This window comes from Balaenoptera acutorostrata, chromosome 16 (genome assembly GCF_949987535.1).
Source record: "Balaenoptera acutorostrata chromosome 16, mBalAcu1.1, whole genome shotgun sequence".
In the NCBI taxonomy this organism is placed as follows: domain Eukaryota; kingdom Metazoa; phylum Chordata; class Mammalia; order Artiodactyla; family Balaenopteridae; genus Balaenoptera; species Balaenoptera acutorostrata.
The window spans coordinates 35747954-35766089 of NC_080079.1; the positions used below are offsets into that span (position 1 = coordinate 35747954).

Here is an 18136-nt window from a genome sequence, read left to right on the forward strand (position 1 = left end):
CGTGTGTGGGATTAAGAGACACAAACTACTATGTACAAAATAAATAAGCAACAAGGATACATTGTACAGCACATAGTAACTTTAAATGATGTATAATCTATAAAATACTGAATCACAATGTTGTACCCCTGAAACCAATACGTTGAAAATTAATTATACTTCAATTTTTTTAAAAATGTGGTTAAAAAAAAAAGACTGCCTAGAAAAAAGGAAAGTACGTGGGAGTTTGTAGAGGCCATGCTGGCAACTGCGATCTAACTTCAGCTGTTTGCATTATGATAATTCATAAAGTAAAAATATAAAAAGAAATCATATGCATTTTGAGCTATAAAACATGTCCTAGATTACTACTTCATCATTAATAAACATATATATATATTGCATTCCTACTCCTAAGCCATTTGAGGATGAAAAAAAGTATAAGATATAACTTCCTCAATCTACTTCCAATCTCAATATTCTCAGAATAAATTTAAACACTCTGAAAATTTATGGAAGGTCTACTGGCAGAATACCTCACACGGATGGCTTTGTAATCTTAACTAAAAGGGATTGGTCAGTGAAGTTTGTCCATTTTGTCATACATTTTTTACATTTACTATTTGAAGTTTTACTTTTCTGTGTTACTTACGGAATAAGAAAATAAATAGCTGATATGAACACTGTACTTAGTCCTACATAATATCATTAAGCAAGGAAGTTATGGTCAAAAGAAACAACTTCCAAGAAATTGTCTAGACTGATGTTTTAAAATGTATGCCTTCTAGTTCCTACTGTGGGTTATTTGAAACTATGTTATGTTTTTTAAACAAGAAAGTAGATTAATCTGAAATACCACATAGGACACTAAGAACAAATATGAAGATGTGAAACCACACCAAAGCCAGGTGCAAGGGCAGGTGCATGCTAGATAATTTACATTCCCCCCACTCCCACTCTAGAACACAAACTCCATGAGAATGGGAACTCCATTTTTGTTCTTTGCTGTATCTCCAGCACCTAGAAAATAAAAAGCACTCTGTAAATACTTGTTAAATGAATGCTGAAAAAGGACAACCAAGTTGCATTATTTCCTTCAGGCCATTTTTTTTTTCTAGTCTCCACCTCTTGCATGACTTTATCTTAAAGACAAAATCTAGGTTTTGCAGGAAAAAATATCTGTGGTTTTAAAACTTCATTTGAAATTATACACTTTAAAATGGTGACTTTTGTTATGTGTATAGTACTTTGAGAAATAAACTAAAAGGGAGGAATTTACCACAGGGATTAAAATGGATACACTTACATAATGCCTCTTCCACCTTTCCTAGCTTTTTGTCCCTACATTTTTAAAATAACAAAATATCTGATATATTACAATTTACAACAGTGCCTTCTGTCAATCTTATAATGGATAGAAATTAGCAATAATGGAAGAATAGGCCTAGCAAACATAAGCAACCTGTGCTGTCCTATAGGTAAGATTATTTTAGCATTTTCCCTGTCAAGAGCAAGGACCCACTGGAATTTGCCCCAGCATCATGAAACCTCCTTTTACTTGGCAGAATAGGCCACTGAGACAATGTTTCTCTGAAGTATCAGCAATGCAGAGAGAGAATTATCAAAACTGAGCAAAGTTCTGCTCACATGTAGCAATTTGTTTCTTCCATAAGAGGGTATGTTCCCTTTTTTTCCCTGAATCTCTTCTGAACACTGCATCATTTTTAAATGCAAAGAATATGTGTCACAGACTTAAGGCATGACTTCTAAAACAGTCAAGTCATAATTACCGTCTCGACATTTTAGACATGAACTTTATAGCAGAGATCACTCAGGAAAAATTCTCTAAATTATATTTTTACATTTTCCCTATATGATTAAGGAAAAACTAAGTTCATAATAGCTAATCAATGCATAACAACAGTCAATCAATTGTGGCATAAACAGGCAAAGGTATCAAAAACAATCTTTTTAAAAAATCTGTATTAAGCTATGGAACCCAACATCACCACACATTCACCTACACCTTCTGTAATGAGCATAAGTTTTAACAGTCCCTCTAAGGTTGCCTTTACTGTTGGTGACTCAACTCCAACTAGATGACAGATAATACAGGGAGAGAGGCTCTTGTGAGCCTCTACAAAACAATATTCAAAGATTTAACAATTATAATTCAAACTGTTTGCAAACAACACTGAAAGCCTGTAATATATACTAATTTGTTTTTTTGCTGAGGGTGATTTTATGGGAGCAAGTCAAGTAGCTAGTGAGTGAGCTTGGCTGACCTTCCAGCATTCACATCTTAAGGGCAACATTGTTCTCCTACATGTGTATGCTCTCTTTTATTTAGGGTCTAAAGGAGTCATACATTTTTTAGTAGTATTTCACTGCATTTTATAGAGAACTTCAAATGCTATAATTGTATTTGCAATTTTAGAGAGTCACAAAGTTTTTTTTCGGGGGGAGTGTTTGTTTGTGGTAAGATTTAACTCATCCATGGATCAAGAGTTGACCATACATTTCACGATTTGCTACATTCTTATAATTCAAAGTACATTAAAACTAGGCCTTCATAAAACTAAGTGGGGTCTAAAAATTTTGATTACACAAAATGCAGGGTTACATTATATCCAATTTGCATTATAAAAGACCATGCTATCACAGAATTGTACTAGGTTATAAACCTATAAAACTAGTTCTGACAATGTTTATTATATTTTTAAAATTATAATTCTGGCTAATAGTCAAAGCTATAAAGTTTTTCTCCTCAGGGAAAACTGTAAAACTCAGAAGCACTTATTGAAAAACACCAGAAATACTCTACTATATATAAATTACAGAAAAATCATGAGAGGAATTAAAACAAGAAACAAAAGCACTCACTTACTCGTTTTTTTTAAAACGTATTGAGCACCTACCAGGAACGAGGCACTCTCCTGGGGATATTAAGATCAAAGACACTCCCTTCTCTCACAGAGCTGATGCTCAAGCAGGGGAGAGAACAATTAAACAATCACTTACAAAGTATGATAAATATGACTGATAGGAGTACACGTTGGTGCAAAGAGCTCAGATGAAGGAAAACCAGAGAAGGTTTCCCAAACAAAGTGACATATGTACAGGCTTAGGGTTTAGACCTAAAAACTAAGGCTGGAATTAGCCAGACTTGGGGGGAAGTGGGGGAGGTAGGAAAAATGTTCCAGAGATAAAGACTTGGAGGTGAGAACAAAGATTCAGAATGAAGGGGAGTGGAGAAGAGAGAGAGAGATGCAGAGAACCTGAGACAAGATGAAGCTTAAAAAGGTAAAGCAGGAACCAGATCACAAATTATCTGGTAAGATGTGTTTGTTACGGAATGTGGCCTTTATCTTAAGGCAACAGAAAACTAAAGGGTTTTAAGCAGAAAAAAGGCCATATTAAAATTAGCATATTAGCGAACAATAATATAACTGAAATGAAGAATAAATTAGAAAGAGATGCCATGGGAGGCAGGAAGAGCAGAGTGGCTGCTGTTACAGGTATCTCAGATTAGAGATGATGGTGGTATGGAGGAGGACTGTGGTAATTCGTATGGAAAGAAAAAGATTGGCCAGAGAAAGATTAGAAAGGTTGAACTGACAAGATTGGATGTGGGGACTAGCTAGACTCGGGGAAAGGAAGGGAGAGCAAAGTCAAATATTATTCCTAGATTTCTGGATCTTGCAATCTGAACTTAATATTTCCCTTCTATTGGAAATACTTACAAGGTTCTAAAAACATTACAGTTTCTTTTCAGTTACACACATTGATATAAACAGTGCAAAAAATATTTTAGATTTGGTTCTAGCAAATATGATTTTTATCTCTTGAACCATCTTCCACCTTTTCTACAATAAAGTATTAAAATGAGTCTGTATTCCACACCAAAAGGAAAAAGGAAATTTAGTTAATAAAGATATGTGCTCAGTGCATGGAGAAGGCCAGCTTGAAATTAAAGTTTGCTATCCAAAGTGAATCCTCAGATGAAAAAGTCAAGGACTGACAGTATCCCCAAACCAGAAAGTGTCTCAAAAGTGTTTTCTATGAACCTATTATATTACCAAAATAAGCACAGGACTAGCTCTTTCATAAAACCATGACAGGCTTTCTTTTTACAGTAGAATTTGATAGAATTTTGGCAAGCTAAATAAAAAAGATCTATAGAAAAAGAGCACCACCCTTTGAAATCCAATGTCAAGAACAAAAAGCACTTGCTTTCAAAACTCACTCATTCATGCAGAAGTTTAGGTGCTCTAAACTTCTGTAAATAGATTAACATTGGCCAAGCAGATTAGGCGCTCTTTAATCTTTCATTTTGTCTCTATAAAACTATAACCAATACTGTGAACATACACCGTCTACTCAGGAACGAAATTTCAAGAGCTACTCATTCCCTTAAACGTTGTACCACCTTATAAACAGAATACCATATTAAGTTTATATATCAATGTATTTATAATGTATGTATTTATATATTCATATAGGGGTAACAAATTAGATGATACACCTTTCTGTATTTGAAAAAGCTGAAAATACTACTTGTATACTCTCAAGGCAATTTTACATATCACAAAGTAAGAATTTCCTCCCATTGAACGGATTCAACTAATCTATGAAATAAAAATTAGATGCCCCACTACAGGTATCTTAGGACCCCTTTCACCCAACTCCCATGGGGGTTTCTCCCACGTACTCTTTTATCAGTTACCTAGGGAGTCTGTGAGGGATGGGTTATCATTTCACTTGCAAAACAGGAATGTGTTCAATTAACTATGAAAAATGAGCAAAAACTATGTTTTTATGTCTTCCCCTTTCAGTCTATGTGGTAGAAGGACCCATTTCTCATGAAAACTAACAGTAAACTTGGCGAATCCTGACTGCTATCAGAGGGAATATCCCCTACTTACACACACATAGGTCCACTAACTTCAAGCCTCTGACAAAATATACTCCCCCCACTCTCTCATACTGGAGGAAAGGAGAACTTTCCTTCTATAGCTATACAAATAAATGTCTTGCTGGTCTTTCTACAGTTTCTTATCGATGGGCATCGCTTTAAAATAGTTTAAGATTCGCGATACATCTTTCACGCCTTAGTTAAGGAAGATGATGCTGATACAGTAATTTGCTAAAGATTACACTGACTGAATGTGTACTGTCAAACAAAAGGAAGAATTATACTGTAATGTAAGGAAAAAGTCCTCATACGGAACATATCCCTAAAGCCGTAAACACAAAATTTTAACATAATTAGAAGGTCATGTAGATAATATTAACTCAAAATCTCCCCGACTTCGACAGTTGCTACCAAGTTTTCCCGTGAAATGGAGGTTAGGGATCGGCCTTAAAATGCTCAGAAAAAGAAGAGACTCTCCTAAAACTGAAAGGGGGAAGAGAAACCAGAGAAGAGAAACATGGTGAGGAAAGAGAAAAACTAGCCCTAACGCGCCAAAGGATCTATTCAACAAGAAAAAAGACATTTTTGAACCGATTTACGAGGGGTAACCCGAGCCCAAACCCCCGCAGACCGAGGGGCGAATCGCGGAGTCTGGGGAGGAAGGCGGCCGAGCCCAGTGACAATGGGAACCGTTCCTTCCTAGGAGTGGGGGCTCAGAGAGGAGACCGTGCCTCGCCCGGGCCGCCTTCCCGTCCGCTCGGGAAAAGCTAGACCCACCTGGAGACCGCCATGGCCGGGCGCCGGCGGTTCGGAGCTCCCCGCGAGCGACGCGCCGCGCTGCCGAGACGCTAGTTTCCAGGGAGCGGAGCGGCGCAGGCCCAGACCACGGAGCAGACAGGAGCGGCCGGTGCAGCGCGGGATGTCCCGGCGCGGGCCCTCGGGCATCTGCCCCGCCGCCTACCCGAGCTCGTCCCTGCCGCGGCCCGGGAGCAGGGGTCTGAGACGGCGGCGGAGGCAGCAGTCCTCCGACCCGCACGACTTCAAACCGAGTGCCCCCAACGCCGCTCTTTGCTGACGCAGGCGTCGGCACGCCGGACTGAGCGTCAGCGCGCCGGAAGTGACGCCCGCTCACAGTCAGGGGCTCCGCTCCGCCGCTGAGTAGGAGTATGAGCCCATACGGCCTGGTGGCGCGCGCCGCAAAAAAAAAAAAGTTGTCTGTGCTCATCTAGAGGGGGTCGGTAGTCTTCATAAGAGGCGAGAGAGGAGAAATGAGTCCACTTATTTTCTAGGGAAGGAAAAGAAGCGATCTAGCCAAGGTTCTGGGAGTTAAAACCTTTGCTTGTAATTCCTCACTGCCCCGATCCCCATCTCACCAGACTGCTTCTAGAGAAAGCAGAATCCACAGGACCATAGCATGCTCTAGTCCAGGTGGCGATGCCAGTGGGAGGGGTGAAATCCAGAAAGATCTGCAACGGCACTGAAGACACGGCTCGAATGTTTGCCATCTATCGGCCATATGTTCTGCCTAGGTATTGGAGGGAAGGTATTCTGTCAACCATTTTGCCATGTTTGATTTCTTAATTGCTTGTGTTGTTGGTGCCATCATTTTCTCAGCCTTATTTGAAAACTCTCAGCCATTTATTTATGTATTTATTTATTTGCTTATGTGACTGTTCAGTCGCTTAATTTATTAGGCTTTTAAACATTCTTCTGTCACCTAGTGCAGGCCCTTATCACCTTAAACTTGATTTTAATGACAGTAGTCAAAGTAATATTTCTCCAGCTTCAACTGAGCCCATCTTTTTTTTTTTTTAATTAATTAATTTATTTATTTTTTGGCTGTGTTGGGTCTTCGTTTCTGTGCGAGGGCTTTCTCTAGTTGTGGCAAGCGGGGGCCACTCTTCATAGCGGTGCGCGGGCCTCTCACTGTCGTGGCCTCTCTTGTTGCGGAGCACAGGCTCCAGACGCGCAGGCTCAGTAGTTGTGGCTCACGGGCCCAGTTGCTCTGCAGCATGTGGGATCTTCCCAGACCAGGGCTCGAACCCGTGTCCCCTTCATTGGCAGGTGGATTCTTAACCACTGCGCCACTAGGGAAGCCCCTGAGCCCATCTTAAAGGCCTCCAGCAGATTAATCTTCATGAAACACTGCTTTCACCGTGTCACTCCTCTGCTTATAAAACTTATCCATTGGCTTCTCATTATCTGAAGAGGCTTTGCCTCAACCCCTGAGTCTTTTTCATCTATAAAATGAGGCTAATGAGAAGTACTATAGAAATAAAATGAGGTCATGTATCTAGAAAAGCTTACAAGAGTTTATAAAGCATGAAGGGAAAGAAACTAACTTAAGAACCTATGTGCTAGGCATTTGGCATGCATTATCTCATATAATTTGTAGGCCAACCCTGTAAAGTAAGTTTTAATCTTCATTTATAGGTGAGAAAACTAAGCTCAGGAAGGTTAAGTAATTTGCCCAAGATCCAAGCTACTAATAATATTTACTGTTCATTCTTAAACAAATATTAATTTGGCCCCTGCTCTATGCCAGACACTCTGCTCGGCACTGTTTTATACTATTAGACAATATCTGATTAAGCTGATGTTCACATGTCTTCATATTTCACAGCCTCCTCCCACCTGCCTTCTCAGTTCATCTAACACCACTGAAACTAACAAGCAGGTACATTTACTGATTGTACACTACATTCATTTATTCAGCCAAAATTAAGTACCTACCACATGCTAAACTCTACACTAGAGGTTAGGGCTTCTAAAGGAGCCAAAAACAGATAAGGTGCCCACTCTAGTTGAACTTACATTCTAATGGGAGGAAAGAGAGTGAACAGATAAACAAGAAAATATCATGTTTGTATGCTATGGAAAGCAGAATGATGGGATAGAGAGGGTGATTAGAGACCCCAGACTGTGTTATTAGGGGGAAACAAAGGAGGAGCTTAATCTGAGGCCTGAAGGACAAGAGGGAGCCAGCTATGTGAAAACCTGGGGAGCCTTCCAGATAGAGGATACAACTAGTGTAAAAACCTAAGAGAAGCTGGCTATCTTGGGAGACAAGATGGGAGAGGTAGAAAGGGGCCATTGTAAGGTATTTGGATTTTAGTCTAGCAATAGAAAGTCATAGGAGGGTTTTAAGCATGTGGGTAAAATGATCTGATATACATTTAAAAAAATCTTACTCTTTAATATCCAAGAGGTAATTAGATATATAGTTCGAAAGGACATATAGAAGAGAGGAAAAGGCTGGTGTTACAGATTGGTAAGGCATAGTGTAATAATCAAATATACTGAAGTCAGACTGACTTGTTTTTAAATCCTTCCTTACCACACTTAACAGTTGTGTGTCCAGGGAGTTGTCTAACCTTTCTAAGCTTCAATTGCTTCTGGGAAACGGGGACAATAATAGCACCTTATAGGGTTGTGGTAAGGATTAAATGATATAATGAATATAAAGCATTTAACCCAGTGACTGAAACTTTAAGCACTCAAAAACATTATTAACTACATTGAGTGTTCTTTTTGTTAACTACGCAACCTTAAGCAAATGACTTACCTTCTATGTCTCAATTTCCTCAGCTGTGAAATGGGGATAACATTAGTACTGGTACACAACCCTTATCTGAGACCCTGGCTAGAGATGGTTTTCTGAATTTAGAATTTTTTAGATTTTGAAAGGCAATCCAGTGCCTATTATGTCACACCCTAGCAGCTTCTAGGGCAGCACTCCATAGTCAAGTACATTTATAGTTCTGCAGCAAAACATATGAATAGCCATACTAAGAGGACTAAATAAGAAACTCTAAATAGATGCATGGCAGTTTAGGTCAGGTTTTGCTGCCAGATGAATTTTTTTTAAGTATCATATTCAGACCTTTTTCAATTCCAGAATTGTAAATAATGGATCGTGAACCTGTACTTTGTAAAGTTGTTGTAAGGAGCAAATGAGTTGATACATGATACACTTAAGAAATACTAAGTGCTAAATAAATTTTAGCTATTTTTTTTTTTTTTATCACCAGAAAGGTGGCTTCAAAAATCAATGGCAGGACTTCCCTCGTGGCGCAGTGGTTAAGAATCCGCCTGCCAATGCAGGAGACATGGGTTCGAGCCCTGGTCCGGGAAGATCCCACATGCCGCGGAGCAACTAAGCCCGTGCACCACAACTACTGAACCTGCGCTGTAGAGCCCACGAGCCACAACTACTCAGCCCGTGTGCCACAGCTACTGAAGCCTGCGTGCCTAGAGCCCGTGCTCTGCAACAAGAGAAGCCATGACAATGAGAAGTCCGCGCACTGCAACGAAGAGTAGCCCCTGCTCGCCGCAACTAGAGAAAGCCTGCACACAGCAACGAAGACCCAACACAGACAAAAAAAAAAAAGAAAAACTATACCCAGTAGGGTGGCTATTATAAAACACACACACACACACACACACACACACACACACGCAAGAGAGCAAACAAAAAAAGTAAATAACAGGGGCTTCCCTGGTGGCACAGTGGTTAAGAATCCGCCTGCCAATGCAGGGGACACGGGTTCGAGCCCTGGTCCGGGAAGATCCCACATGCCGTGGAGCAACTAAGCCCATGCTCCACAACTACTGAGCCTGTGCCCTAGAGCCCACGAGCCACAACTACTGAAGCCCACGCACCTAGAGCTCATGCTCTGCAAGGAGAGAAGCCACCTCAATGAGAAGCCTGTACACCACAACGATGAGTAGCCCCCACTCGACACAACTAGAGAAAGCCCACGCACAGCAACGAAGACCCAACGCAGCCAAAAATAAATAAATTTATATTTTAAAAAAAGTAAATAACAAGTATTGGCAAGGATCTGGAGAAATTGGGACCTTTGTGCACTGTTGGTTGGAATGTAAAATGGTGCAGCCACTATGGGAAACAGCATGGAGGTTCCTCAAAAAGTTAAAAATAAAATTAGCATATGATCCAGCAATTCCACTTTTGGGTATGTGCCCAAAAGAACTGAAAGCAGCCACGGAGCAACTAAGCCTGTGCGCCACAACTACTGAGCCTGCACTCTAGAGCCCGCGAGCCACAACTACTGAGCTCACGTGCCACAACTACTGAAGCCCACGTGCCTAGAGCCCACGCTCCGCAACAAGAGAAGCCACCTCAATGAGAAGCCTGCGCACTGCAACAAAGAGTAGCCCCCGCTCGCTGCAACTAGAGAAAGCCCGCACGCAGCAACAAAGACCCAACGCAGCCAAAAATAAATAAATAAATAATAAAAATAAATTAATTATTAAAAAAAAACAAAGCAGAAACTCAAATATTTATACACACATATTCATAGCAGCATTATTCAAAATAGTCAAAAGGTGGAAGCAACCCAAGTGTTCATCAACCGAAGAATGCATAAACAAAATGTGCGCTATACATACAATGGATTATTATTCAGCCTTAAAAAGGAAGGAGGGGCTTCCCTGGTGGCGCAGTGGTTGAGAATCTGCCTGCCAATGCAGGGGACACAGGTTCGAGCTCTGGTCTGGGAAGATCCCACAGGCCGCGGAGCAACTAGGCCTGTGAGCCACAATTACTGAGCCTGCGCGTCTGGAGCCTGTGCTTCGCAACAGGAGAGGCCGCGACAGTGAGAGGCCCGCGCACCGCGATGAAGAGTGGCCCCCACTTGCTGCAACTAGAGAAAGCCCTCACACAGAAACGAAGACCCAACACAGCCATAAATAAATAAATAAAAATTAAAAAAAAAAGGAAGGAAAATTTGACACATGCTACAACATAGATGAGACGACGAAATTATACTAAGTGAAATAAGCTAGTCACAAAAGGACAAATACTGTATGATTCCACTTATATGAGGTATCCAGAGTAGTCCATTCATGGAGACAAAAAGTAGAATGGTGGTTGCAAGGGGGTGGAGGAAGGGAGGAATGAGGAGTTATTGTTTAATGGGTACAGAGTTTCAGTTTTGGAAGAAGAAAAAAGGTCTGGAGCTGGATGGTGGTGATGGTTGCACAACAGTGTGAAAGTACTTAATGTCACTGAATTGTACACCTAAAATGGTTAAAATGGTAAATTTGGGGGTGGGATGAATTGGGAGATTGGGATTGAAATCTATACACTACTGATACTATGTATAAAATAGATAACTAATGAGAACATACTGTATAGCCCAGGGAACTCTACTCAGTGTTCTGTGGTGACCTAAATGGGAAGGAAATCCAAAAAAGAGGGGATATGTGTATACGTATAGCTGATTCACTTTGCTGTACAGCAGAAACTAACACAGCATTGTAAATCAACTATACTCCAATAAAAGTTAATTTAAAAAACAAAAAAACAAACAAAAAATGGTACAATTTATGTTATGTGTATTTAACCACAATTTATAAAAAGTAACTTCTAGTAAGACGTTACCCCTTTCTGACATGGCATAGCACATCTGTGTGCCCTTATTTTTGTTCTGGGGGCAATGTTTCTGACAGAAAACATGGTCTCGAATGTCTCCTTTAATAATTATGACTTTCTGGTAATAGACTTTTTCATTGTAATTAGTAAAAAATGTCACAAGATGTCACTCTTCAGCTGAAAAACTATTGCAGTTTGGTTCAGTAGCCGATAACTATAAGTAATTCCAGAGCATCAGATAAAAGCCTGTATATAGTGCTTTGCTCATACAAATATGGTTTTCTGGGAAAGAGAAGGTTTCCATCTGTGAAATGTATTAGTAAGCTACTCTGTTCATGAAATTTATGTTAATATTTATTAACTTCATTGGTACTAATTGTTTTTCAGTATAAATTGAGCTGGTGTAATTAAGACATAACTAACTTTGTAAGTGATAGGGAAATACAAAGCTGAGATGTAAAGATCATTGATCATTAAAAGTCAGGTGGCTTTACCACTAAATGATGTGTGACATTTGGTAAGTCCTTTAATCCCTCTGATTTCACCAGAGTGGTAGAAACATCCTTTCTTAGGTTGATATACACTACCGTATATTTACTCTGGGCTAAAACATATTTAAGTACATTCTAATTCTAAAATATTTTGGTTTTTATAGTAGTAATCAAATTGTAACTGTTGAAATACAATACCAATGGGAGTTCAGTAATAGAAAATACTGCCCACAAGAAGACATTAGGAAATATAATGAGACTTCTTGATGTCCTGAGGGAGTATTTTAGGAAAATACTTACTTGTATTAAACAACTATAGTCAGAGGTATAAACTCTTGAAATAAAAAAGATCACATTTATTACTGAGAACAGTTTTTAAAAGATAATGGAATATCCTAAAGTGTAAAAGAAAAATTGCTTTGTTTACATGTAAAATTCTTAAGATTCAAGGACACATTAATTCTTAAAGATTAACCATTTGAATTGGTAATATTATACTATAATCAAAATAATTTTTTAAACTTCTAATTTTTGTAAGAAGTTTGTAATCGAGTTATAAAACCTAAAAACAATCAAAAGACCAAATGCTCACCGCTGGATGAAATGCTGGACATTATAATGCATCAATAAATGAGGATATTACATTTTTATTAGTAGTAACAGTTATTAGGATTAAGATTATTAGGATGAGAAAAACTATCAGAAATGGTGGGTGAAAATATAGAACTCAGAATGATATAAAAAATAGAGTGTAAATAGTGTCCAGTTAAGGATATTGACAGTTGTTTTGTTTCATTTCATCTTATTTAACTCTTAAAACTTAGATCTTTCTGTTTAACTTTTATCTTCACATGATTAAATATGTAAAAGTGGGGGGGACTTCCCTGATGGTGCAGTGGTTAAGAATCCGCCTGCCAATGCAGGGGACACGGGTTCGAGCCCTGGTCCAGGAAGATCCCACATGCCGCGGAGCAACTAAGCCCATGCGCCACAACTACTGAGCCTGAGCTCTAGAGCCCGCAAGCTACAACTACTGAGCCCATGTGGCACAACTACTAAAGCTCACGCACCTAGAGCCTGTGCTCCACAACAAGAGAAGCCACTGCAAGGAGAAGCCCACGCACAGCCACAAAGAGTAGCCCCCGCTCACCACAACTAGAGAAAGCCCATGTGCAACAACGAAGACCCAACGCAGCCAAAGATAAATAAATAAAAATAAATAAATTTAAAAAAAAAAAAAAGGAGAGGGGGTGTAGTAGCTAAAGGGTACAGAGTTGCTTTTCGTGGTGATGAAAGTGTTCTGAGATTAACTGTGGTGATAGTTGCACGTATGTGTGAATATATTAAAAACCATTGAATTTTACACTTTAAATGGGTTAACTGTATGGTATATGAACTATATCTCAATAAAAAGTACGTGAAGGAAGCACACTATTCAAGCTTTTTTTTCTATTACTGCAAATATAGTTATGAATGCCTATTTTTAAAAGAGCATTGAAAACAAGTGTTTTGGGGGGGACGGATAAATTAGGAGTATGGGATTAACAGATGCACACTACCATACATAAAATAGATACACAAAGATTTACTGTGGAGCACAGGGAACTATATTCAGTATCTTGTAATAAACTATAATGGAAAAGAAGTTTTAAAAAAGGAATATAGATACATATATATACGTATACCTGAGTTACTTTGCTGTACACCTGAAACTAACACAATATTGTAAATCAACTATAATTCAATTAAATAAAATTCAAGTAAAAAATACGTAAAAGGAAAGAAAAGAATGATTTGTTAAAATTCGCGTGATTATTTTAAACACTGGAAGCAAAAAAGATTTATATTCATGTTACATTGCCACTTCTATCATACATCTGTGTGTCCGTGTGTGTGTGTGGCACGGTGGTGGGAAGTCTCCCAGGGAGAGAGAGAGAAGTCTGGGAGGGGCATAGTCGGGGAGGCCCGTTCGGTTCCATTGATAACACGTTCATTCACTGGGAGCCGGCTGAAACAGACTAATCCTTCTAGCAGTCATTCCCTCTACCTTAACAAGGCTCCGCCACCTCTCCCAGAACTCGGTAAGTTCAAAGTGCAGTAAAAGTGCGTTTTTCCAAAGAATAATCTGAAATGACTTTGTAGATAATTTACTGGAGGGTGGAGAAGGGAGGGGGTGGAGGAAGGGGTGGAGGTGGTAATTATCAGGCATCGCTTTGCTATCATATTTGCAATGGGGAGAAAAACCTCAATGCGCAAATAGTTGCAAAAAGATTAGACAGTAATTGGCTTTTTCCCAGGAAACCTTTCCAGAGGGGCCACTCGCAAGCTGCTGCTGCCCACTGAAAACCGACGCCCACAAAGTCTGGGGAGGGGGATTGGCAGGTGCCTGTGCTTGGGCCAAGGGCTGCGCCCGACTCAGTCAGTAGCCGTCTCTGCCTCTGTCCCCAGGTCCAAGGGATGCTGCTCTCCTGGCCCTGCTACCACTGAAGCGCTCAGGGGTCCCTGGAAAGCCGACCTGAGTGCAGACACTACGAGCCATGAGTCCTCTGAGGCTGCGAGCGTCTCTCTCGTTGCTGCTGCTGCTGGGTGGCTGCCTCCTCGAGGGCGCCGGGAGAACCCAGGGGGCGGCCGGCAGCGCGGTCGAGTCGGCCCCGGGCCCCGCGGGCGGCTCCTCCGGTCGCTTCGTCAGCCCCGAGCGGCACGCGTGCAGCTGGCAGCTCCTGCCGCCCGCCCCAGGGCCCGCGGCGGGCAGCGAGCTGGCGCTGCGTTGCCAGGGCCCGGACGGGGCGCGCCACCAGTGTGCCTACCGCGGGGAGCCGGGGCGCTGCCCGGTCTATGCCGCCCGCCGCTCGCACTTCTGGAAGCAGGTGCTAGGTGGGCTGCGCAGGAAGCGGCGGCCCTGCCACGATCCCGCGCCGCTCAAGGCCCGCCTGTGCGCGGGCAAGAAGGGCCAGGGCGCGGAGCTGCGCCTGGTGCCCCATGCATCCCCATTCGTCAGCCCTACTGGGGCGGGCTTTCCCCGGGATCCCAAGCTCCGGGCCAGGAGCCGGGGGCAGCCCCGGGACGCCGCGCGCGGCCCCGCCGCAGGGGCCCCGCCTCCCCCGAACGCGCCGCCCGAAGGGAAGCCCTCTGAGAAGAAGACCAAAGGAGGCAAGAGAAAGGCTGCCTGGGACCTAGACGAGGGGCGACCCCTGGGGACCCGGCCCGATCCCGACGAGCTGGACGAGAACGCGAAGCTCACGGAGACCTACTGTGCTGAGAAGTGGCATTCCCTCTGCAACTTCTTTGTCAATTTCTGGAATGGCTGAGGGTGCGGGCCTGGGGAGGGAAGGGGAGAGGGAGGGAGGGGATCTGTGCGCAGCCCGGGAGGGGAAGCTAAGGGCATCCTAGGCCACGAGATACTGGATAGAGAGTGGGGAAGAGTCCAGGTTCTAGAATGGGTCTGGGGGGTGGAGGTGGGGCTTGGGATGAGAGTATAAAGGCTATGGAGAGTCTCTGAGACAGCAGAGAAGTTAAAAATTATTAAGAGTCGACCCTGATTAAGAGCAGAAGAACTAGTGGAAACAGAAGTGGGCATACCCTAAATGTACAAAAACTGTAGACTGGGGAGAGAGACGGGTACAGATTGAGGCTGAAAAAAATAAGTGGGAAAAAGTGACTAAGAGGATGTGACTCTCGTGTGGGAAGCAGGATACAATGTACACTGTTTAACACATTCCTATTAAAATACACTCATGAGCAACTGATAACCTGAGCCAGGTTGAATTTTCAGTGTCATCTCACCTACTCAGCTGACAAGATTACCAACTTCTTTTCTCTTTAGGAATTAGCCTGAACTTGGGTGCTGTCTCCTGTCATAGATGATCCCTATAGCGATCGAAGCCATTCAGAGCTCAAAATTGACTCCAGTGAAAAGGTTTTCAGGATGATTGCCTTTGAATTCTTTTAGAAGTTCTGCTTTTAAACAGAGTGATGCCTAGTGTTCTGAAACTTTCCTATTAACCTTCCAAATTCAGAAGTGAATTATAGAAGTTGAGTGCTCCAGTAGGTTTTAAAAAACAATTCTCTTTGTATTTGATCGTATTTTTTTTAAAAAAGCTAAAATGTAAGTACATATCTCAGAGTCATTTGGACCATTATGGAAGTCATCTCTCTATTTCACGTAACTAATTGTTAACATATTTCATTTCAAATAAGATGAAATGATAGACTTTGCATGTGTCAGGTGCTCAATAAAAACTGTATGGCTAGATTTAAAGAACTGGCAGGACAATGGAAATTTTGACTGCATTTGATCTAGTTCTGAGTATACCTTGAAGTTCCTAAAAACATCTTGAATTGTTGGGGAAAGACAAGAACAAGTCTGCATAAGGGAAAAATCACAAACTGACAAACCCTGGGTCCTATCATTGCTCTGTTTGGCCTGCATGCAGTTCTCTCATTTTTCCACTCTTCCTCCCTCCCTCCCAATTGGGATTTGTTGCTAGCATTTAAAAATTAGATCATTTCATATAAAAAGCCAGATTTCTGTATTCTCTTGTAAAATTAGATCTAATGACATTGGACACATCTTTCCACATTGCAACAACTGGCTGATGCTGAATATTGGCTGACCTCTTTAGATTAGATATATTTTCTTGAGTTTTCCCACTGCTGCTGCACATCTTATAAATTGACTTTATTCATTTATATTACAGGGCTGAACCCATGAGACATTTAAGCCACCACCAGATATAAGGGTTTTTGGCTGACCTTCTGTTTTTCTCACCTCCTCTCCTTTAAAATAATGGTAAATGCAACAATCTTACAGATACTGAACATCTCCTGACCTTTTTCCTCCTTGACCAGCCCCTAGAAAATGTAAACTATCTTTTACCTATTCTGTACATTCTTCACACAATTGGCAAAACATTCAGATTGACCACAGTTTCATGCCACGTTTATGAATCACCTTCTGAGTAACATTGACCATTAGATAAAATTCATCTTGGCCAAGGAAAGGAAGCTCAGAGTAGCTTGCGACCACCCCCTAAAGATAGGAATGCAAGGTTTGAGGGATCTTAATTTCCCGACCAGGGATCGAACTTGGCCCCCCCTGCAGTGGACTGCCAGGGAATTCCCAAAAGGGGTTCAGTCTTACAGGGCACTTACACAAAATGGTGATCAGAAACTCTCCATCTCAGCTGGGAGCCACATAAAAAGAAATAAGCAAGAAATGTGTGGTTGAAAAAGAAATAAGCAAGAAATGTGTGGTTGAAAAAGAAATAAGCAAGAAATTTGTGGTTGTAGAAGGGAGAATTATCTGATGAGGAGAACAAAATACAGTGCTCGCATCCCTGACGCGTAAGCAAGAGGGTATGTGTGATGTCCTTCAATGACAAGGACTTGAAAGGAGATGAGAATGTTTCTGGTCTTGGAGGCTTGGGGACCACAGCTGCCCTCCCAGCTCCATGGCTTTCTTACAACTTCAAAGAGCATCTCTCCTTACTTCCTGCCCGATGCTTACAGCTGCAGAGCTTTGATGAACTTACCCCAAGTTTGTCCCTCCTGTGACCTCTGGCTCACCACATTCAAACTCTTCCCCATTTCAATTTTTAAAAGCAGGCATAAAAGCAGACCAAAGCCCTCCTTTCCCTTTTGTAAAGCAAGACAGCTGCTTCAGCCATATTAAAATTATTAGGTGGTCATTATATACAGACAACAGCAGTTAGAAAAAGATAATGTAAGGTGCCATTAATAATAGCAATCCGAGGTAAAATACCTAAGAATAAATTCAATAAAAAATATACAAGAGCTATGTGAAGAACACAGAAATACTTCTGAGGGCAGAACAGAAAGACTTGAGTAAATGAAAACATATGTGGATTATGATTATGATTAAAGAGGCCTTAACATTTAAAAATGTCAATCTAAAAATAAATAAATAAAAATAAAAATGTCAATCTGTAAATAATCTATACATTTAAACATGATAACAACAGACTACCAAAAGGATTTTTTGGTGTGAGAATTGGGCAAACTGATTCTAAAATTCCAAAGGAAAACCAAAACGAATTTGGGGACTGGAGGGGTGCAGGGTTGTATGTTTCAGAGAGAGAGAAAAAAAGGATGCTTTCATTAAGGTTAAGGGTACAATTTGAAATGGTTAAATATAGAATCTCCCAAAGGACTGCTGGCAGCACAGTGCAAAACAATGTAAATGATGTGAGTGGACTGTTTCTAGGTAACCACAGGGACTCTCCATAGAAGGCCAGAAGCTTCCAACCAGCACTTCAGTTGACTGTTGCTGCCTCTGAGCTGGGTGGTCATGTGATCGTGGTGGGGCTGAGGACCCTAAACCTTTGATCCGTATGT

The 18136-nt window shown here is 41.3% G+C and overlaps 2 protein-coding genes and 1 long non-coding RNA gene across 4 annotated transcripts in view; 2 read left to right on the forward strand and 1 right to left on the reverse strand.

Annotated features, from left to right (window-relative positions):
• BTAF1 (B-TFIID TATA-box binding protein associated factor 1) overlaps positions 1-5978 on the reverse strand; it is an 86594-nt gene extending 80616 nt beyond the window's left edge. For both annotated transcript variants that reach the window (XM_028167754.2, XM_007187496.2), the window contains exon 1: positions 5672-5978. In XM_028167754.2, coding sequence (XP_028023555.2) covers positions 5672-5685 — 14 coding nt within the window. In that variant the 5' untranslated portion in view covers positions 5686-5978. The remainder of the gene's footprint in view (positions 1-5671) is intronic.
• A 63-nt stretch (positions 5979-6041) lies between these two features.
• On the forward strand, positions 6042-13216 carry LOC130705012 (uncharacterized). Its single transcript, XR_009005609.1, has 2 exons — positions 6042-6437; positions 8926-13216. It is a non-coding gene; the product is annotated as an uncharacterized LOC130705012 (long non-coding RNA).
• Positions 13217-13798: 582 nt separating this feature from the next.
• FGFBP3 (fibroblast growth factor binding protein 3) lies at positions 13799-15090 on the forward strand. The gene is made up of 2 exons (XM_057531348.1): positions 13799-13863; positions 14231-15090. Exon 2 carries the CDS (start codon positions 14320-14322, stop codon positions 15088-15090), a length of 771 nt encoding a protein of 256 aa, XP_057387331.1. The 5' UTR covers positions 13799-13863; positions 14231-14319.
• Positions 15091-18136: the final 3046 nt, after the last annotated feature.